Source organism: Lissotriton helveticus, chromosome 3_1, assembly GCF_964261635.1.
Source record: "Lissotriton helveticus chromosome 3_1, aLisHel1.1, whole genome shotgun sequence".
Lineage (NCBI taxonomy): Eukaryota > Metazoa > Chordata > Amphibia > Caudata > Salamandridae > Lissotriton > Lissotriton helveticus.
In genome coordinates this window covers 1,827,120,350-1,827,144,405 of record NC_136061.1, presented here as the reverse complement: position 1 = coordinate 1,827,144,405, position 24,056 = coordinate 1,827,120,350, and the positions used below count along the sequence as shown (strand labels likewise).

The 24,056-nt window shown below is 45.6% G+C and overlaps 1 protein-coding gene across 2 annotated transcripts in view; it reads right to left on the bottom strand.

Annotated features, from left to right (window-relative positions):
* Window positions 1-211: 211 nt before the first annotated feature.
* LOC144823871 (cytosolic 5'-nucleotidase 1A-like) overlaps window positions 212-24,056 on the bottom strand; it is a 114,641-nt gene continuing 90,796 nt past the window's right edge. For both annotated transcript variants that reach the window (XM_078682753.1, XM_078682754.1), the window contains one exon: window positions 212-2,926. In XM_078682753.1, coding sequence (XP_078538879.1) covers window positions 2,585-2,926 — 342 coding nt within the window. In that variant the 3' untranslated portion in view covers window positions 212-2,584. The remainder of the gene's footprint in view (window positions 2,927-24,056) is intronic.

Below are 24,056 nucleotides of genomic sequence, written 5' to 3'. Positions count from 1 at the left end.
TAACGTTAGTTTTGACGTTCTTACTGTTACTTTGACGAATTGTGTGATGTGCGAATGTTTAGTGGGCCTGGAAAAAGACTTGGTTATGAAGTAAGATTGGAGACAAGACAAGCTCCCTAAATACCTGACAGAAAAAAATTCATCTTTAACCAAGTTTCTTAGTTGTAGCTTATGTGCAAATTTTTTAAGAAAAAAGGATAGAAAAAGGTAAGGAAAGAAATATTTATTTTGTTGCAAGAACGTGCAAAAGCCCTTTTTTCTCCTAAAAAAACCCGTAAGAACATAGTAAATTGACCTAAAAACAAGCAGTGACAACAAAAAATATTTAACATAAAGAAAACCAATTCATCCATACAAAGTGACAATTCTACAAATATGAAAAAGTTGTAGAAGGAAAAAAAATACAAATTCTTTAATATGTTTCTAGGAAGGAAGACATCAGGTGGGGAGTAAGTAATTTCCTTTCACCCTCACACAAGGTTTGAGGGTTGTGATTGGTTTTGTGTTTTTTTAAAACAAGTGTAAATGTAGGTGTGGTTAATCTGCAGTGTTTTCCAAGGGGACGATGGGACAGAATCCATATCTGCAGAGTGCATGAGTTAAATGAGTATGTGTGGAAAGCAGGAGGCCTTCATACACTGGATACCATTGGAAAGAATGCATAATAGAGGTAGCATAGTGAGGAGTTAAGTGCTTATTGACTACGAATCAGCAAAGGACAGACCAGTGGGCCGTGCACCGAGGGAACAGACAATATGGAAAACACATCAAGGACTAATGTTGTTCGGGAATGAATATGAAAGAGGGACATCCTAATGGGTTACACGTAAAGGGAGATTTTGGTTGGCAGTGAATCTAAGATTACATTGTTAATGAACAACACATTAAGGAATCAAGCCTGCATTAAAGTGGGAAGTTCTTAAGCAGAACACATTGACGAGGTAAGTGCTTTTACCAAAACTTTAAGAAGTGTTGTCTTCACCAAGGAACGCACTACTTAAAGGGAATGCAGCGAGGAAGGAAGTCCCAAATGAGGATACAAACGATTAAGTCCTCACAGACAAGAGACAAGGTTAGGTTGGCTGCATTGAGGATAACGTTTTATGTGTATACTGCATCATGGAGTGAAATCCTTATGGATAATCCATTAAGGAATGTATTCTTAAGAGGAATAGATAGAGGAAAGCGATTATTTAGGAGACTGCGTTAAGGGGTCAAGTGCCTATGGACAGGAAATGAGTAACAAGACAGGATCCCTCTGGTATATGGAAGCTATGAGTCAATGGCATTTGTTTGGGCGATGAGGCCTCTTTCAGGCTTTCTGAGCCCTTAATATATATAATGTACTTTTCTTGGAAACCAAGGGATAATTTGTGATGGAGATGTACCCTTTTTTGGTCTAGTTCCTCACTGCACCTACGTGTCTTATGTAGGATAACAGCAAGTTCTTTGGCATGCAGTTTATGTTCATATTAAATGGTGATGCGTCGAACACCTGTTTTTTAAAAGTGACCTTGCCAAGAGTTAACAGACATGAAACAAGCGATTCCTTGACACACCAAACATTATTGGCTAAAAATGGCCATGACCAGCATAATGGAGAAATATGACAAACCAAGGGCCAGCTAGTTCCACGAGGAACAGAAATGCAGTGGGAATTGTGCCCTTTATGTTCTCAGAAATAAAGCTGTCTACATCTACTTTATATCAGTACTCTACAGCAACACACTCAAACCCAGGTAAGTAAGTGTTCTTCAAAGTTGGCTCCTCATGCGAGAGGAACTTGGCAAAATTACTGATGGGAGTATCTGTCTAGCCTCTAACTAAAACCTGGGGCAGGAGCGACAGCCACTCGTTGGTGAGGACATGGATATGGCCAAGGTTCTGTAGAAAGAAAACTGGCATAAAAACAAAATCTAATAACCAGACAATGTAATTGGCTAAGGTCCTAAAGAGCATAGGCAAACAGTGTTCCAGCAGTGATTACATCTGTTTGCCAGAGACACACCTGTCAAATGTCTCACAGAGGGTCTGCTGTCTTCCTGTTATCTCAGATGAGTTTCAATAAAACCTGTTAATTCTATAAGAACAGGAAGGGAAGGAAGAGTGGTAAGAGAATTATTAGTTGTACTGGTTTGACATTGGACCCCTATACTGTTCCATATGACTTTCAGTGATAATGGAACAGGTGCTCAACCCTATGTAGACATAAACAATGTGTGGGAAAATACAATAAATATGGGAGAGAATAGTAAGATTGTGTGAAATGTCCCTGAGAAATTTGTAGTTGATGATTGCCAATCAATTACTACCCAGCTGTAAAGGCAAATCCATAAAGAAACATTGACGGTGCGGGCAACCAGTCCAACCATGATGTGCCATGTCTCCTTTAGAGAGTCTGCAGGATTCCTGTAAGAAGATGCCAGATGATTACAGGTTAGATTACTGGTCATAGCACAAGTGCCACAAAAGACTAGAGCTCCAGCAGTCCACTCAATTTGCCTCTGCCTTGTGGAACATAAATGCACCAACTCTTTTGGTTTAGGATTTGAGTGGTACATGATCTGCCACTTCATGCTGTCTTCTATTCCTGACCCATCACCTTCAGCTTCCCATCTGCTGAAGCGCACTCTAAGGGAACCCACGCTGAAGGGATGCCCACATCCAGGGCCCCTTCGATGTTATGCTCGCCATCATCAAAGAAGATGTGAGGTCGGATCTGCCTGAGGATTGGACCTTTGGGAGCTCCAACCATGAAGAATGCCTCGTCGATGGCCAATCCCCACTGACGAAGGGTGCGGATGGTGCGGATACCCATGTCTCTGCCACTGCGAGCAGTCACAAGATATGTACGTAGGGGTCCTCCTTCACAGTCAAAGTTCTTCCTTATCTTTCCCAGCAGCATCGCAAACTCCAGTAAGGGACCCTAGAAAAAAATGAGACCAGACACCAAAGAAGAGAGAGACATTATAAATGCTGCTACACGAATACCATTACAAGTTGGTTGGAGCAGTATCCCCAGGATGCGGGAACACTTCTCCAGCGCAGTTTCCCTAAACCTGGGACACTTGGGTGTGAAAACACTAGACCCGGTTTTATGATAAGTCTATCCACCAACGGGTCTTTGGGGTTGACATCGAGCAGAGGATCAGGCCGATCTCCACCTCAACCTCAGATTGAGCAGTGGTGAAAGTATGCAAAGCTCCCTCCAACTGCCCTTAAGCCTGCTTTAGCCCAGCAACCTCTCCATCCCATGGTTCCAATACAGGAACCGGGTGGGCCTCCCTCCTCCCATTTACAACCTGCTTGAAGCAGTAGTATATATAAGCATTAAACGCCTCAGAACAGGCAAAAAAATTGCAAGAAGACCTATTAATTTCAGGTCCAGCGGGTCATTCCTCAATCTGGGAGGTTTTACTTGTGTTCCCCATTGACTCATGGACAGACACTAGCTGGAATTACACTTGATTGAAAATCGTGTGATTCTGGGAAAATCAATTGATCTACTTGTGCCAGTGCTTCAAATGGACTAGTTCTACCAAGTACTGAGTGCCTGCCCTGGTTTAATTTGAACTGGAGAGTACCTGCTATTCTCAGCACCACTGCAATACATTTAATGGGAAAGTACCAGCACTTTCAGGAGCAGACAGGTACTCTGGATAACGAACACCAGCACTGCAATATTTCCTGTCTGTGCCTAAATATAACAATATATGAAATGCAATTGTAAACATTGTGTAAAATGGTGAAACGTAGTGCCACCAATCCAGATCTGAATTATATAAATGCACATACATACATAACCAGGACAAGATATGGCGAGAAGTGGGGGCACACAAGGTGACGACTCTCTGGACTACACATGAAGACAGTAGATACGGCAAAACTCAGAGCAAAAGGGGGGAGACACAAAAGACTGCATTCAAAGTGAGACTTTACAAAAAATGTTTGGAAGACAAATCAACGCCCCCACACTTCTCCGCTTCCCAGTGGAGCTTACTTCACCAATTATATTAACATATCCATTAGATCAAAATTTCATACTATTGTATAGCACAGAACCTGAAGGTGATCACTGCAACATCTCAGTTCTATTTTTATAATTTTAACTGGTGCCAACAGTGTGGTCTCTCTGTTCCTCCTGGTCCAATACCATTTGTTCCAATTCAGTGTTCATTGGATGCCCTTCTATTAGATCACCTTGGCCACTAAATCGGAACTCACATTCATCTTTTACCGATCTAACCTTTTCATTTTTCCATTTTTGCACTGTTAAGGTTGTTTTCCTAATTTATCGTATAACAATGCATTTCTAAGCTGCCACAAGGCCCAACTCCGCCACATTAGACATTTATTTAGTAGATTGACTCCTGGGAACTAAACCCAATAAACATATTTGAATATTCACTCGTAAAGTTACACCCATTAAAGAAGATAGTTTTTCGACTACCTCCTTCAAAAACTTAGGGGAATATGATCAAGGAAACACGATAAATATCGCATTTCCTGGTTTGCGTGATTCTGTTTAATGCTGCGTATTGCTGGATTTAATCACCGAGATATCGCGTTATTATCAACGCATATCTCCACGGCAATTAAATCTTGCAATAGCGGCATGAAACAGAATCGCGCAAAGCGGGAAATGCGATATTTATCACGTTTCCTTGATGATATGCCCCGTTGCCTCAGCCATACAATCCACCTGCCATAATAAGTAAGGGTAAGTCAGTTACAAACCAGGCGTTACAAACCCGCGATAACCGCGGTTAGTGCGGTTTATTTCATCACATCGCGGGTTTGCACGAGTCTTGCTGATATTGCACTGCTGTGTCAGCGCAGATTTCCATGGAGAAATGGAAAGAAACACCTACTTTGCATGTCATTAGTGATATTCACCGCTTTCATTCAAAGTGGAGTTGAAAGGGCTGCTTACTCAAGGAAACACGCGTTAGCGTGTCCTTGAAAATTGTGAGCTAAAAAAAAAAAAAAAAAAAAATCGCTGCTTTTCGGCCGAAAAAGGCCGCTAAAAGGCGGTATTCGGCTTGATAATATGCCCCCTAGTTGTACCTGGACATTCCCAACATATATGTATGTAAGAGCATACTGCCAACATGCATATACAGAAACTTTCTGTGAACTCGTAGAGTTAGACATAATTCTGGCATCTGGAGTAGGACATAATTAGACATTAGCTTGAGGCTGCAAATGAACACGGTAGCTGAGACAACACGTACTACTGCTAGGTCAAGACAAATGACGAGAGCATTGAAGGGAACAGAACAACTAGGGTAAGGCACAGAGGGAGGTTAAGCGATGAATACATAAAAAGCCTACAACAAAAATACATGAAGATAGCAGCCAGAGCAAGACACGGAAAGAGCCACAGGGGAAAGACACAGAAAGATGTTATTTACGATAGGACAAAGACAGACAGAAATGACTAGATGTGCTGAAGGAAGAAAGGGAAAGAACAGCTACAAAACAGAGAAAAATGATGAGGCAACATACAGGTCACATCAGCTGGGATAAAGCTCACACAAATAGAGAAGAAGATATTGACTGAGTGTTACATAGGGAGTCACAGAGAGCAGTTAGTTTAAGACTCAGTGAGAAAGCAGCTAAAGGGAAACAAAGAGGTACAGCAGCATCAGCAGACAGGGCTACAGTAGTAACAGAAAATACAGGGACAAAATAGCTAAAGTATAACAATGATTAGCAGCCAAAGGAAAAAATAGAGAACTACTAAAGGGGCCAGGAAGATAGCCCTAGGTATAGATACAGGGAGGGGGCACCTATGTGGGGGTACACCCACACAGATACTAAAAGAAATGCATCTAGACAGGAAACAGCATTTACAAAGCGGGCTTATCCACATGTGCCATTTCAACGCAAGCTGAACAACGCTCACCATAACCACTCATATGCCTTAACCAGGCATATGCGTGGTTAACGCAGTCAGCACTTTAGATGCAGAGTGGATGGGCAGGGAGAAGAACAGGAAGGAAGGATTAATATGCGGCTTGGTAAGTAGGGCTGGGCCGGTTTTAGGGCTCAGAGTGGGGCCATTGGGGTCGGGGTAGTTTTTTTTTATGCTGGGGGACAGGTTTTAGGGCGCAGGGTGAGGGGTTGTGATAGCTTTTTGGGTGCGGGCCAGGTTTTAAGGCTCAGGGAGGGAGGTTGGGGTAGTTTGTAGGGCTGGGGTGGGTAGATTGTGGGGCTTGGGGCCGGGTTTTAGGGCTCAGAGCAGGGGGGCTGAGGTGTGATCTTTACCAATCATGCCTGTACAACGAAATTCGTGATAAAGACGGAGTAGTTGTTAAGGCATGCGTGGTTTAGGGAGTCTTGTTCTATCATACAACCATCTAGACAGTGGCTAAGGGAAAGTTATATGAGAGAGAAGCAAGAGTAAAACACATGGGAGAGCACCTATGCAGCCAGAGGCTCAATTGCCAGTGCAAATAAATAGGGGGACAGGGGGCAGCCACGTCTCGTGCCCCGCCTGATAGAAAACGTGGACAAGGTCATGCCAGCAACCCATACTGATGCTGTTAGATCGGTATATAGGAGAGTTAGATAGGAAAGGAATCACGGTCCAAGGTTAAGTCTGTGTAACAAAGCGAACAAGTACACCCAGCTTAGGGAATCAAATGACCTATCTTTGTCAGCCAATAAGAGCGCCGCCGGTTCCCCCAGCTGTTGAATAGCTGCCACCGCCACATGCGCCCGCCTGATGTTGTGCCTGGTCGCTCTCTGGGGCATGAATCCAGCCTGGTCAGGATGGACCAGAGTGGTAATGTGGAGCAGAAGGCGATTTGCCAGGGCCTTAGCCAGGATTTTAGCCTCCACATTCAGGAGAGAGATGGGATGATACGATGCATGTTGCGCCAGGGGCCTGCCCGGCTTATGAAAGACAATCACTTCTGCATGTCTCCAGTCTGGAGGAAGTGAGCCCTGCTCTCGAGCCTCCTCCACCACAGATCGGTATGAGGACCCAACTGCAAGAAGTAATTTTTAAAGAATTCACTGGGAAACCCGTTGGGCCCCATCGCCTTCCCAGAGATAAGCTCTCCCAAAGCAGTGCCCAGCTCTTCGTCTGTCAGGGGTAACTCCAACTGGTCCCTTACCTCGTCCGACAGGGCCTTGGGCAGAAGATTTGTTATAAACTTATCTATTGTGGCGGCTTGAAAGCATTCCCTAGGGGCATACAGAACTGCATAATATGCAACAAAAAGGTAATCAATTCTGGAATAAGAATCATGGACAGCAGAAAGATACGTGAACTCCCGACCATCTCTGCGGAGGAGGCCACCATACATCAACCCAATCAAGCCCCATCAGTAAGGAGTACAACCTCGTGGAACGACCACCCTCTGGACCGCCCCCAGCCCTCCCTGGCCATATCCATTACATCGTTCCAATCTCCGACAACTACGGATAAGCCATCTGGCATATTCGCCCAAAGGGTCATGAGACGCTCCTCCAGATTCCACTGCGGGGGAGGGGGGGGAGCATAGACACTACCCAGCACCAAAGGATCTTCCCCGACTTTGCACTGCAGGAATAAATAACGCCCAGAGTGTCCGTCCAATGCTTGGTATGTGTATTGGGGACCCTGCGGTTAATCAAAATTGCCACCCGCGTGATCCCCTCGCAAAGCCAGAGTGAAATACATGCTGAAACCCATAGAGCTGAAAGCAGAGGACCTTCGTTCCCATGAGGTGAGTTTCTTGTAACATAGGGACATCCGCCCCAGCCCGTTTAGCATGTTGGAATATGGCCCCACGTTTAATCTTGTCCAGGGCTCCTCACACGTTCCAACTAATGATGCGGAGAGTACCTGAAGACACCTGCCCCCTAGTGGATATACCGGCCATCTGGGACTGTAGCAGCTAATGTAGGAGAGAGGAATACGTCACGGTGCATGTGCGAAGAACAACAGACAATGTGTGAAAGTGCGATCTGCAAACAAAAACAACCCCCACCCAACAAACCCCCACCATATACTTCAAAAACACTGAAGCATCTGTCGCGGTGGGAATGACCTCCAACCCCAAACGGAAGGGTGCGAGCCACACCGACCAATGGATCCCCAACATACAGCCCAGGTATCCTGGGCGTGCTGTCCGCTAGCAAGAGCCTAGCAGAGATTCCGGCCCATAACGAGCCCCTCCGATCAGAACAAATTAGTCTATGACGCTACAGCCCCTTGCAGACCCACCAATCAGTCCGCCGAAGTCTGTCGCCCAGAGGTCGCACCTGTCCAGGAGGAAGCGTCACAAGACTGAGAGCGGCGCTGGGACCGTGACAGTCTGGTACCTTTCTGCTGCAACCGGGGTCCCTTTCGGGTCACTTAGCCCGATGAGGAATCGGATTCCCTTCCAGGCGGCGTATGCGCTCGCACCCGCACCGTCTCATCAGTCCATCTTCTGGTGAGTCAAAGAAATTGGTGCGGGAGCGGTATACAACTCGTAGGCAGGCAGGAAACAGGAGAGCATATGGAAGCTTAAGGTCTCTCAAACTGGCCTTTGCCGCAAGGAATGATTGCCGCTGTTGCTGCACCAGCCATGTGTAATCAGGGAAAATGAGGATGCGAGCATTGTCATAGAGCAAGGGCTCCTTGATCCGGGCCTGCTTCAGTATCGCATCACGATCAAGGTAATTCAAGAGTTTCGCTATAACTGGCCGTGGACGAGCCTCAGGCGAGGGCCTCTGCATAAGTGCCCTGTGGGCCGCTCCACCACAAAACAGTGGGACAAAGCCTCCGGAGTGAGCCAACTCTCCAACCACTGCACGAGAAAGCTTTCAATATTTCCCCCCTCACATCCCTCCGGGAACCCAACAAAGCGAAGATTATTGCGCCTGGCCCATCCCTCGGCATCCACCACTTGCAGCGCAAGCCCCCTCTGAGCAGTCTCCATGGCGGACTTCTTTTTCTTTAGTGTGGTAACGTTATCTTCCACCCCGGAGATACGGGTCTCAACCTCGGTTATGCGTGACACAGCATTGCGCAAGTCCTGCCGCAGAAGCATGACATCAGAGCCAACTGCCCCGATTTTAGCATCCAGCATGTCCCTGGACTGAGTAATGGCGGCCATGAGTGCCGCATTAGCCGGCATAGTCCCCTGCTGTCCCCCAGACGGCACAGCCGCTGCACCTGGGCCAGTAAATGTATCTATGGGGCCTTGCTTGGATGAGTCGCGCCGCCCTTGTCTCTCGTCATGGCCATCTTCAGGGATCCCAGCACAAACCCAGAAAGGACAGGGGGAGAGAGAAACCCCAATACCAGACTCCTGTGGCCCGATCCAGCCACCGAGTAGGAGTGCGTATGGAGCTACCTGAGGGCTGAGGTCAACAGCAATATTAGAGGCCTACTCAGCATCGGACCCCACCTGGCCAGGGGCCCCCAATGGCGCTTGCGCGGCCCGACCGACAGCCGATGCGAAGGTGCCTAAGAATCGGAATAGGAGGCACTCAACCGTCGGCTTCCACTGCAGACGCCCTGGACAGTACAACCCCAGGCCTCACACCACGACTGGCCCGTGCAGGTCCAAGCCAGCAACAGGGTTGGGTGAGGCACCCACGCAGTCTGAACAACCGTCGAAGTGAGTGCCCCTTGTAGCCAGAGAGGGGCATGAAATCAGCACAGCGTAGAGCCCCGGTTCGGCCCAGGTACTTGCCGACGAGCACGCTAGTCCTCCACGGTCCCCTGTCAACTTCCCTTGCAGTTCGATGACACTGCCGGACCCCGTTGATATGTGGGCAGGGGGGAAGGGGGAGAAACCAGGCATAGGAGTCCAGGCTCCCACTCTCCGTGAGCCCAGAGGGGCACCACATACTCCAGGCCTTCACTACGGGGTAGAGGGCATCAGGCAACAGAGGGGCGCACCCGCACTCCGGGGCCATAGAACTGCCTCACTGTCAAGAGCATGGCCAGAGGTCCGCCGCCCAAGCCGCCCACAAGCACCCCTCCTCACGTCCGCAGCCCGATCCAGCCACCGAGCAACACAGCTCTCATCCGCATCGATCAGAGACACGGATTGGTGGCTGACTCCCTTTCGTATATGCTCATCCGCCTGGTTGACACAAGGGCACAATCTTCCTCACCCCAGCAGCGATGCAGCTTCAATGGGGGCGCCCACTCCCAGCCTGCGGATCCAGGCAGCATCCAGCGTGACGTCCCTGTTTCGCACTGGGCAGCTATGCCGCACCTAAAGGGCCTTGCCTCTGCCGAGACCCCGATTCACCGCCATAAGCCCCTGCGGATGACAAAAGGAAGCTCAGAGAGGCGTCGCCATGCCCCGGGGCTGCAGACTCTCCATGGGGTTCAAATAGCTATCGGAGGAACAGGATGATGGAGGATTAATTAAGGGCTGGTCGGAGCTCGCTCAGCACACGTCCATCATGCTGGCTTGCCAAGCTACCTTGTGGATGCCATTTTGAGCTCTTTTTACATCATCTCTCCTCTTAACGGAGCTCCTTTGCGTGCTCTGGATGCTCTATAAATGTGGACATTTTGTGGATCACTTCTCTCTAGGTCCACTGAGGATATTACCAATATCTTCTCTTGGGGAAAAACGCTCATTTTTTCCCATTCCTTCTCTCCTCAAATAAGTGATGTTTCCTCAGTCACACAAACCCTTGCTAAAAGCTTTTACAGCCATGGTCCCCCACCAAGTATTGTATGGTGCAGAGGTATTCTTCTTTAGTGGCAAAGGGGGTTGGGAGCGGGAGGAAGGTAAGGCTCTAAAAATGCTTTTGTCCTTGCCTAAGTCAGCAATGTTACAGGCAATCAGACTTGAAACATGAATGATAGGGTGGAATACCCAGGCCAAAATGGTGGTGGCAAGATTTTGGAAACGCCAATCCCAAGGGGAAACACAAAAGGTCTCACATTGGTGCAGCGAGGAAATCCGACATAGTAGCCTAAGATGGGCATCTGAGGCAAAAAAGAAAATAAAGGAGTTAATTTGTTGCCTGAAAGTGGGGGTAACTCAAAATTCCTTAGAGGTAGACTTTACAAAAAGTGCACTTAGAGCACAAAGAAGGGAGCATTCCAGAATACAGGACCTAGGATACTTAAGAAATAAAAAATCAGTCCAAAACATGATTGAAGTATGGGAAGCAGAAGCCCTACCGAATTATGGATTCAGGTGGGATATCTTAAAAATAAGAATCGGCATCATCCCCTGGCAATGGGAGGGGAGAGTTATGGCAGAAATGATGCACCCTGATGGTATATGCAAGTGTGGATTAGGGAGTAAGTGCGAAATAATGCACATATTACTTGATTGCCTTAAGTGTGGAAGTGAGGAAATGGTTTCTGCGACCTTTAGTCATTAAATATGACATAAGATTGACAGCCCACGCAATTAATATACTGTTAAGAATGGAACATCTAGAAATAGCAATTGCACTTGGTTACTACCTGAAAGGGGTTAATGAACTGGCTAGGGAAAAGCTCAAGGATGCACAGCGAGGAATTCCCCCATACACTATATCTAGTAAAAGTCGTAGGGTAAAAGAGGTGAAGCAAGGTCAAATAGTCTTAATATTTTATGGAAAATGAATAACACAGAAGGTAAAGAACTGAGTTCTTCTCTCTCTCTCAGTCCCATATACAAATAAACACTACCATGTTAATTTACATCACTTTTCCTTTACAGTATGCAGTTGGATCCATTATTGACTTTATTCGAATCCTCTATGCACTGGTATCACAACAAACCTCTTCTATCTTCTCCACGATTGCTAAATTTGTTTGCCCTAACTATACATTATGGATCATTTGTTAGAGTCTACATTGAAATCCCTCTATTCTTCTCCCTCATAATCCCCAAAGGAACAAACTGGGAATGTAAATAACAGGCTAAAAAAGATCTAGCTTTGCCATCTAAATTTCCATTGCCTCTTACTTTGGACAATCTCATGGATATAACCAAACATTTCAAGCCATTTTCTATGAAACCAAACCTCACACTTTACAGAATTGAGGAGAAATGGTCTAATTCAGATTCAAGAGTATCAGATATTGAACAATGTATTAGCAACACTCAGGATGTAGTGACTCAAGTTGATTCATAGTCAAAGGACATCCCCCAACTCAAAATGCACACAGAAGATCTAGAGAATCGAGCAATAGGCACAATAATCTGTGAATCTACAGCCTTCCTGAAGGTTTAGAGGTCTCTGACATGATTTCCTTACTACAGCTCACCATTTCTAAAATTGCTGGGCTCAAATATTGTGCCACTCTTAATATTCAAAGAACATATTTTGTTGGAACACCACTTCTGTATAAATCCAATTCTGTTTGCCCACGAGGTATTATCACTTACTTCCTACAATATTCATATCTTATGACGGCACTCTCTGCTTCTAAAGAACAAAATCAAATGCTTTTGTCAGGCGATAAGATCTTCTTTGCTCAGGATGTTGTGTGCTCCAAAGCTCTTTGACGAAAGGAGTTCATTGATCCACGTCTTACACTTCAATGCATGAATGCTCTTTTTGTCTTATTCACCATTGCCTTTTTAAAGTTACATACAAAGACAGCCCTTCACATTTAATGACCCAGTGCCCTTGAGAAAGTTATTCAAAACCTACAAAGGAAAAGAAATGGAAATTGGAAACACTTGAATTCTTCTGCCATCTTGTTGTCATGATTCATTATCTGTTTGTTTGCTTTTGACGTTTTGTTTTAGAAGGTGTGGAATGACTTGCTATATTTTTCCTTCCCAGGTTCTGTGTCTGTCGGTGTATGTATGCAGTGTACTGTGGTACTATTTGTTATGATTGCCCAACTCCTACAGCCATTTTTAGGGCTCGCCTGCTGATGTGCATGCGCATAGCTGGCGAAGCTCTATAGTGGCTTAAACAGAGTTTAACTACTGGCGATTCCACTGGCGATTCCATGCAGTGCATATGCTTTTTAACTCATTGCGCAAGCGCAATGAGTTAAAATGCGCGTGCACAGCATCAAATCGTCAGCTTGGTGCCGCCAGCAGCTCTTCCCGCTCCGCCCCCTGCTGCATCAAAGGCTTTGCGCTCTGCCTCAGCCCAGCCATTCTCCTCCCCTAATTGCCCCCTGCTGCATCAAAGGCTTTTTCAAGGCCGGCCGGCCATGCTTTCAGTTTCTGCCGCGCTGCGCCAATGCTTGTTTTCTTTTCACTCCGTGCTTTCTCCTTTCCTCTTTGGCGCTTTCTCGCATTTCTTTCTGAATATTTCTGTTGCTTGTTCTGTACTCCACAGGTTGTTCTCGTTATGTTTCTGTTACACAGTATGGTTCCCTCTTTGCTTCATATACAGTTCCCTCAAGGCTCCGTGTTCTGTGTTCCCTCCTCAGCAATTCATGCTCGCTTACCCTTCTTGTTTTAAAACTTGTTATTTCGTTCTCAACATTTCACCATTTTAGTATGTGTTCTTCCAGAATCAATGCAATCTTTTTTGTTAAAAGAAAATGTACTGCATGCCCGATTTCTGGTGCAAGCCAAGCTTCAATACATTTTAACCCGTAAGATGAAGGCATTGCATTGCATTGATTTAGATTGCCTTAAACTGCCCTATGCACGTGAACTAAACGTTGATTAATGTGTTGCAGTCTTGTTTCGGTCTATCTCTCATTAATTTCTGTTGTAAATAATGCACCATGGTTCCCTAGTCTAAATATTAAACTTACAATTTGGCTGAGTTTTATTTTTATTTCACTTATTTTACTTAAGTAGTGGGTTAATGCTTTGTGCTCCTGAATATAGGGCACGTTACTAATGTTTGTCTTTGAATCTCATGCGCTCCAGAATCTCTTAAATTCTTTGTGGCGAAAACGCTTTCATTTTTGAAAGGCAAACTCGCGTGGGTGATCCAAGGATACTTTATGTGCAGATCGTTGCCTACTGTTGCTTTTAATGCTTCCACCTCGACTGTAAATCGAGGTGTATGGTAGTCCTACACCGGCATAGTCATTGGGTCAATCTAAAGCCACTAAAAATGCCAGTCGCTGGTTTCTTTTGAATATATTCTTTCTTTGGAAGCAGCACTTTTTATGTGTCTTTCTTGTGCGGGACATTTAAGGACAGATTTTTCTTTGAGAGTCGCCTATTCAGTGGTATATGTTTACTGTAAATTTCAAAGCCACTTGGTTCCACCCCCCGTTTTGGTACAGATTCACACACTGACTCGCTTGCTATTCAGACTATTGCCAAGACCCTTAGGTCATCCTTCCTTGTCTTAAGATTGCGCTATAATACCTGGCGTACAGTGTACTTTTACTTTCTCCCATCTTGGTGGTGGCGTGTGGCTCATGTTTCAATGAATGACTTGCGCGGTTCTGTTCATTTTTATAGGATTGGACATAGTGAGTCAATCTGGAATCTTGTACCTCAAGGGTCACCTTTCCCCCTTACTATTTGACATTGCCATAAAGCCACTCTTCAAGGTGCCTAGACATAAAGCCCTCTCGTGTACAGTGGTCCTCATGATAACTTTCCTACCATGCGGCATGGCCTTCGTGCACCCACCACACAGCTCCACCGAACGACCCACCACACAGCTCCACCGATGCACCCACCACACAGCTCCACCGACACAGCTCCACCGATGCACCCACCACCCAGCTCCACCGATGCACCCACCACACAGCTCCACTGACACAGCTCCACCGATGTACCCACCACACAGCTCCATCGATGCACCCACCACACAGCTCCAACGAGGCACCCACCATACAGCTCCACCAAGGCACCCACCACACAGCTTCACCGATGCACCCACCACACAGCTCCACCGAGGCACCCACCACACAGCTCCACAGATGCACCCACCACACAGCTCCACCGAAGCACCCACCACACAGCTCCAACGAAGCACCCACCACACAGCTCCACCGATGCACCCACCACACAGCTCCACCGATGCACCCACCACACAGCTCCACCGATGCACCCACCACACAGCTCCACCGATGCACCCACCACACAGCTCCATCGATGCACCCACCACACAGCTCCACCGAGGCACCCACCATACAGCTCCACCAAGGCACCCACCACACAGCTCCACCGAAGCACCCACCACACAGCTCCACCAAGGCACCCACCACACAGCTCCACCAAGGCACCCACCACACAGCTCCACAGATGCACCCACCACACAGCTCCACAGATGCACCCACCACACAGCTCCACCAAAGCACCCACCACACAGCCCCACCGATGCACCCACCACACAGCTCCACCGATGCTCCAACTAAGCTCCACCAATGCACCCACCACACAGCTCCACCAATGCACCCACTAAGCTCCACCGATGCACACACCACTCAGCGCAACCACACCATCACTCAGAGCAACCACAGCCTCACTCAGCACCACCACAGCATCACTCAGTGCAACAACAGCATCACTCAGCGCAACAGCAACACACAGCTCCACCGAACGACCCACCACACAGCTCCACCGATGCACCCACCACAGAGCTCCACCAATGCACCCACCACACAGCTCCACCGATGCACCCACCACCCAGCTCCACCAATGCACCCACCACACAGCTCCACCGATGCACCCACCACACAGCTCCACCTACACAGCTCCACCGATGCACCCACCACACAGCTCCACCGATGCACCCACCACACAGCTCCACCGAGGCACCCACCACACAGCTCCATGGAACGACCCACCACACAGCTCCACCGATGCACCCACCACACAGCTCCACCGATGCAGCCACCACACAGCTCCACCGACACAGCTGCACCGATACACCCACCACCCAGCTCCACCAATGCACCCACCACACAGCTCCACCAATGCACCCACCACACAGCTCCACCTACACAGCTCCACCGATGCACCCACCACACAGCTCCACCGATGCACCCACCACACAGCTCCACCGAGGCACCCACCACACAGCTCCACCGAACGACCACCACACAGCTCCACCGATGCACCCACCACACAGCTCCACCGATGCAGCCACCACGCAGCTCCACCGACACAGCTCCACCGATGCACCCACCACCCAGCTCCACCGATGCACCCACCACACAGCTCCACCGACACAGCTCCACCGATGCACCCACCACACAGCTCCACCGATGCACCCACCATACAGCTCCACCGAGGCACCCACCATACAGCTCCACCGAGGCACCCACCATACAGCTCCACCAAGGCACCCACCACACAGCTCCACCAAGGCACCCACCACACAGCTCCACCTATGCACCCACCACACAGCTCCACCAAGGCACCCACCACACACCTCCACAGATGCACCCACCACACAGCTCCACACACCACACAGCTCCACCAAAGCACCCACCACACAGCTCCACTGATGCACCCACCACACAGCTCCACAGATACACCCAGCTCCACCGATGCACCCACCACACAGCTCCGCCAAGGCACCCACCACACAGCTCCGCCGAGGCACCCACCACACAGCTCCACCGATGCACCCACCACACAGCTCCACCGATGCTCCACCAATGCACCCACCACACAGCTCCACCAATGCACCCACTAAGCTCCACCGATGCACACACCACTCAGCGCAACCACAGCATCACTCAGCGCAACCGCAGCCTCACTCAGCACCACCACAGCATCACTCAGCGCAACCACAGCATCACTGGTTCAAATATGTTCTTTCAATGTTTCAAGCTGTTTTCAAGCTTTCATGCTTTATTACAAATCACAAAAAGATGTTAATATTTCACTTCTGTTCTTGGATTTTCGTCACAATAAAAAACACTGAACATAATCTTCACAAGAGTTATTTACAAAAGTTTAAGCTATTGCCATTACTAATTACATAAATTATTTAAGTATTAATTATTTAAAAAAATTAAAAGCCATTGTTATTTGTAATATCAATACATCTAAGTCACGTAAATACAAAACATGTTGCATTACAAATGCTATAGGTGTTTGCGAAAGTTATAACTATTGGCATTGTAAATGACAAAGCTATTAATTTAGCTAGTTTAAAAAATAACACATAAATAAAAAAAATCATTTATAAGACCAATAGCTCAAACTTTCCTAATGCGAGCCCTATTGCATTTCCAATGCTTGCTGTTTGTATCGCCAAGTGTTATTTTGGTCAGTGTTCCTGTTCTCTATAGTTTTGTTTCTATGCTTTTTCAGCTTTCCTTACCAGAACAATGTCTATTATTTACCCAGGAAATTGGTCTTCTATACATCTTTTTGTAAATGTTATTGTTGTTTCTCTTCTCCGGTGGGGAGGCAGGTCTTGGAAGGTCTTTGTCTCTGCGCTCTGCCACTCTCCCAGTTAACTGTTCTTGTTCCTATTTTTACCTGTTTACTTATGGCTAAAGTCCTTTGGCTTTTAGCCATCTCTTCTATATCTATCAATGGGAGTTTTTGTTCTCCCTCTCATCTCTCTCTTTTTATTCCACCCTCTCTTTCACCCCTTTCTGTTCTTTCTTTTTCTTGTATCCTGTCTCTCTCTATCCTTTCTAACTTAGCCTACTCCTTTGGCTTTTATCTCCCTTTCCTTATTATTGTTTATAGGATGAGCACTCATTGTAATGTTATGAATACGTTACATACCTTTATACACTATCTTTTTTCTCCCACTGTACACCATGAGAAACCTAGACATAGTTTCATGGAATGTTAAGTGTCTATGTAACCCAATAAAAAGTCAGAGAGTTTTGACATATTTATCTAGACTTACAATTCAGATCGCTTTATTACAGGAAACCCGCCTTTCAAAAATCCTTAAGCCTTGATATAGACAAAGACGTTCTAGATAAAAAAGGTAGATGGCTTTCTTTTATACCTAAAAATTAACAATGTACCAATATCTATATGCAATGCAATGCAATACAAAAACGGTTGCGGGGTCTGCTATGGGCTTTTGCGTGGGCTTAAGCCTCTCCTGGGGTTTTTTGACTCACAAACTTGCCAGACCCTTACCCAGTCTACAATTCTGTTCAGAATAGATTATTGCAATTTCCTCTATTTAGGCACACTTAAATCTGGGATTCAGCGCTTACAGAGGGTACAAAATGAAACAGCACACTCGCTTTTTGCTCTCACTAAATTCTGCTCAGCATCAAAGCTTATGCCTAAGCTTCACTGGCTGCCAGTTGATAAAAAAATCCAGTTCAATACACTATGTTTGCCCACAAAATTATGATCCAACAAGCGCTTCCTGTCCTATGTCACCTGCTGGCGGCGCCTTATTCACCGCATAGTACGCTGCGCTCAGCCGATCAGCACCTAGCTTGCACGCCCCGAGTGTTAAGAGCAAGTTCCGGTGGTCGCTCTTTTAAGGCGTTGGAGGCCGGTCTCTGGAACTCTCTACCTGTGTCTATTAGAGGCATCCAGAACCATTTTGTTTTTAGAAAGGCTATAAAGACTTGGTTATTCCCGACCTAATTGTACACCTCCTCGGTTTTTCCATCCTTTAATGTGTTACCTGGATAGTGCTGGGACGCCCCATTGCTGGGGCAGCCATGCGCTGTACAAATCTTTCCAACATAACATAACATGCTCCCACTGGAAGTGGCATAGCATGGGGGAGTCATAGGCACAAAATTCTTAAGGGAACAAAATTGGGGGTGCAAATTGCACGCCCAATACTCATCTTGTCCCGGGTGCTGGCAACCCATGCCACTGCCTACTGGGGTAGATTTTCAATTCTGCGACAGATTCTTTACTGTGTTCAAAATGTATGTTCTCAAGATAACCTTACTGTAGGGGGTGACTATAATCAACTTAAGGACCCTTTTATAGATGGACGCTCTCTGTCCAAATATATTCCTAACAAAACACAAAAATAGTTTACAAACGCTATTTAATCACAAGGTTTAATTTATGCTTGGATATCCCATCCTGATAGTATGAATTTAACTTTTACTCCCTGGCCTCAGATGAGGCAAACATTTTGTCCCCTTGGTGGCTGAGGCCATGGATCGCAACAGAAGTGCCAGGAGTAGCAGGGAGCAAGCTACAGGTCACAGCTGCGACCCCTGTTTACTCTCAAATTACGTCCATGACAGCACATCTATTTTTCAATAAATTAATTCATTTACCATAGATGTACTAGTATGGCATAATACAACAGACACAGAATGCAGAGGTCAAAAAGGGAGAAACCGACACATCTCTGTGGTTCTAAGCTGTGTTATTTGCAGCTCATTTTGTGGCTTGTAGTTAGGAAAGATATTTTTTATTAATCTATCAGCCAGGACAGGGTTGACGATTAACTTTGTGTGTAGCTCCCCCTTTCACAGCTGGCCTACAGTGGTGCTCATGAATAAGCCTTATACAACATAAAATAACAGATGGGAGTGACAGCAATAAAGAGTACGTTTTTACTATGGCTTTCTAAGTGACATTAGAGATTACTCAAGCTTCACTCCTTGGATAAAATTAACCCCCGTTTATTGACAGCTTCCCATCTATATTTCTGTGAATTAACATCAGACTGTGCCAATGTTGAGGCCGTTTTAAATATCATTTTGATTGCTTAACTGTATTCTAGTTCTGATTGTAGTAAGCGTATGAACTTTGCAAACTGCTAGTGTTTCTGGATAAATTGTACATCATACATTTTCATATGGTTTTAATGATGTTGAACACATTGCTTCTACATAACCAGCTGTATGTATTCGAGGTTTTATATTTTAATCTAGAGTAAGTTGTCCTTATATTAAAAGCCAGCAGGTGTGGGTGTTAAAGGAATGCAGAATGCAAGTTTAAAATGTATCATAAACCAATAATTGGTTATATACTATATGACAGTTTATGTGGTCCATCTCTGATGTTTTGGTCTGGCTTGATAGCTTAGCTTTTTGGGTCGCAGCCTTATAGACAACAAAGCTGTCTGGTTTGCTAAAGACATCTTGGGGACATTCAGAAAGTTAACCTATAAATGCATTCCCCCCCATTGCTTTCCATTGGCTTTGTGGTTTGTAACTCACATTTTTTGTCTTTCTAATTGCTGGCTTTATTTGCTTTAGGCTGTCCAGCTTGAGTTTGTCCCTTCCATTGCCCAAAACTGTGTTTACTGTATTCTTCCACAAACTCCCTTTCTATAAACAGGCCTTTATATCTGGTTCTTATCTTGTCACATTTGCCATATATTCAAAGAGCAAGGTCAAATGTTGGGCTCTGTCTTCCAGAGAGTTTTTTATTCTTTCTCTGACTTCAAAGTGAGAGGTTTTATGTGACAATCATGCTGGCTAGAGGGGGGTTGGCTTGAGGAAGCCTGTACGTGTGTTATAAGCATTTAAATGTTTGTAAATAAACTGTTCTGATGATCATAACAATACATTGGATGATGACATTTCCACACAACGTTTGTGTGCTAAAATTGTATGAGGCTATCCAGACTATGTATAGATCCCCTAAAGCAAAGATATGTGCGCTGGGGCTCGAGTCTGATTCGGTTATATTATCAAGAGGTACCCGGCAAGGGTGTCCTTGCTCCCCCCTATTATTTGCCCTCTACATTAATCCCTGTTTGAATTTATTGGAAAATCGGTTAATTGGGCTGCTGGCGAGAACTGGGATGGAGGTTACTATACTAGTATATGCAGACGACATTGAGGTTGTCTCACCACACCCAGCCAAGACCTTGAGAGAGATCGAACAATTAGCAGCCGTATTTGTGGAAAGATCTGGTTTTAAATTAAATATAACAAAAACTGAAATAGCTTGTACTGAGCAAGTACGCATTAATGATCCTAGGGTTATAGAGGATGCTACATATTTAGGGATACGAATAAACGCATGCTTGGATAAGATGGTATTATCTAACTGGAAATCCCTGGTGCGGAAAATAAAAAGGGATTTGGACAGAATAGAAGGCCTACATCTATCAAATGTGTAATGTTTTAAAAATGGATGTTTTGCCTAAAGTGCTGTATTATTTCAGATCTGTCCACTTGAAATCACTGGGAAGCAACTTCTGAAACTTCAATCCATTTGTAATCGCTTCTAAGGGGGCGCAAGGTAAGCTCCGCCGAGCGATGAAGTATATGATCTTACCACAATCTCAAGGGGTGGGGGCTGTTCCTAATTTTCTATTTTTATCATTGGGTGTGTTTATTACTACAAATGGGAATTCTACTGGTAGGGGAAGGTGAGGTAAGGGTAGAAGAGTCTCCGAACATTTTTCAGATGCTGTTGGGCTCAAAAGCAGAGAGGAGTTTCTTTCAGATTTTAGAGCCCAGTTACTACAAAAATAACTCGATTTCAGGTGGTTCAGGCTACCCACAAAGTGTGGCTGCAAATACAAAAGTATTTGAAGATCGGTAAACTTCATTTGTATACGCCTACCTCCTCCCAAGCACTACCCCCTTCCATCTTCTCCGACACCACCATGGCTAGATGGAGACAAATGGGGCTTTTGACCTTGAGGGATTTCATTGATAATAATGGTATCAAGGCTTACTCTTAGCTGGTATCCGAATATGATCTCACTAAAACTGATTTTTTTTTAAATATTTACAAATTCAGGATTATTTTTTAAAAAAAGAGTAGAGGTAGCAAATATGGCCAAAAAAGTAACCTGTTGGAGGTTATCAGGATGCATGGAAGGATTGGCACCATGTATCAAAGTCTTATTGAACTACAAAGTGATGATCTGGAAATAAAGAATCTCAAATGGAACACTAAACTAGATCAGGGAGGGACTAGCTTACAAGAATCAATTGCCTTGGCAAATAAGCTTCTGATTTCCTCCAGTCATAAAGCGCAACATTATAAAACCATGTTTAATGTACACTATAGGCCTGCCAAAATTTAACGGTTGGTATGGGGGGGGGGTAAATGAGGGCAAATGTACGCGCTGTAGGATGGTTCAAGCTGATAGTCTGCACAAGTTTTTTGAATGCCCAGAATTCAGACAACTGATAAGATGGAGACTTTACTGACAGAGGTGACAGGGGATAGACTGTGATTACATCCATGGGAATGCTTTTGGGTGTATTAGAGGAATCATTAGCCACACAGGGGATGTTTGAATTCAGGTACTTTATATTCATAGCTGTTGCGGTGGCTAGACTATGCATAGCGTCACTATGGAGGCAAAAAGAGCCAACATCTTTTGAAACGTGGAGGGGCACACTATACGCCATATGCAAGCTAGAACATAGTCTCTATGCCCTTAAAGGGCAACAGAAACGTAGGTTAGGTATTATGATATGGGGGCGTTAGTGGACCATTTAAAATGACTATGATTTAAATTTGTCTTTGTCTTGTTGCATGCCCTGGCTTCTTTATGGGTGTTTATCTATGTTTTTGTGTCCAATGAAGGATGAAATTAGAGAAGCCCTATACGTTTGTATACACTTTCATGTATAATTTATGAGGACTCTTATATGTCGTCTCTCTCTTCTCTTGTTATTTTATTTTACTCTCTCCTTTTGATCTTGATTCTGCTATCTTGTTTTGGTTTAAGTATCATGTATTTATTTGTATCTTTTTGAAACCCTATTGTGACTAAATGTATGTTTTGGTCTCTCTTGTTTTTGCTCTTGTTTATGTAATTCCACTGTAATTGTACACTATATTTTATTAGCTTACCAAAAACAAATCTAAAACTGTATGAATGCAAATGCAATGGTCATTTCAATTGAAAATGTGTGTAATGTCAGCACACTAATATACCATGGAATCTCCACGTTAACCCACTCCACTCTACTCTGCACCTCTCCACTCCACGCCACTCGACTCTACTCTGCACCACACCACGCTACACCACTCTAAATCACTGCACTCTTTTCTGCTCCATCTCACTCTACACCTCTCTACTCTACACCACACCACTTCACTCTATATCAATGCACTCTATTCCATACTACTCCACTATGCAACACTGCACACTACGCCAATGCACTCTACACCACTTTACTCAATACCAATGCACTCTACACCAAATCACTCCAAACCATTACAGTCTATGCCACTGTGCTCCTCGCCACTCTATTCTACTCTATGTCACTACGCCACTCTATTCTACTCTGCACCATTATACTCTACGCCACTCGACTATGTGCCAATGCACTCTACGCCACACTACTCGGCGCCACTGAACTCTACGCCAATGCACTCCACGCCATTCTATGATACACTACTGCACTCTACAACAGTATACTCTGCAATGCTACACTCTCTGCCGCTCTACACCACTGAACTCTACACCAATCCACTTTAATCTACTCTGCACCACTGCACTCTATGCCACTCCACTACTCTGAAACAATCTACTCTGCCACTGCAGTCAACGCCACTCTATTGCACTCTTCTGCCACGCCACACAACACTACTCCACACAACTGCACTCTACGCCACTTTACTCAAAACCAATACACTCCACGCCACTTCAATGTATGTCAATCTACTCTGCACCACTGCACTATACACCACTATACTCTACTCTATGCCACTCTACTCTACACCACTGCCCTCTATGCCACTCTGCTCTGTTGCACTGCACTTTCTGTCACTGAACTCTCTGCCACTCTACTTTGCACCACTGTACTCTATGCCACTGCACTCTACATCACACCACTCTTCTTCACTCTACGCCACTCTAATCTACTAGGCACCACTGCACTCTATGCCACCTCACTCTACACCGCTCTACTCTGCTGTGCACCTGTCTACTCTATGCCAGTACACTCTACCCTACTCTACTATGCACCACTGCAATCTTCACTGCTGCACTCTACACCACTCCACACCTCTCTACTCTACTCTTCAACACTCTACTATTTGCCAGTGCACTCTATCCTACTCTACTATGAACCACTGCAATCTTCACTGCTGCTCTCTTCAGCACTCCACTCTGCACTCTACTCCTCTCTACTCTAATCTGAACAACACTACTCTATGCCAGGGCAATCTACCCTACACTACTATGCACCACTGCACGCTACACCTCTCTGCTCTACTCTTCTCCACTGTATGCCACTTCACTCTACTCTGAAACAATCTACTCTACGGCACTGCACTCTATGCCACTGCACTATACACGACTCTATTCCACTCTGCCCCACTCCACTCTATGGC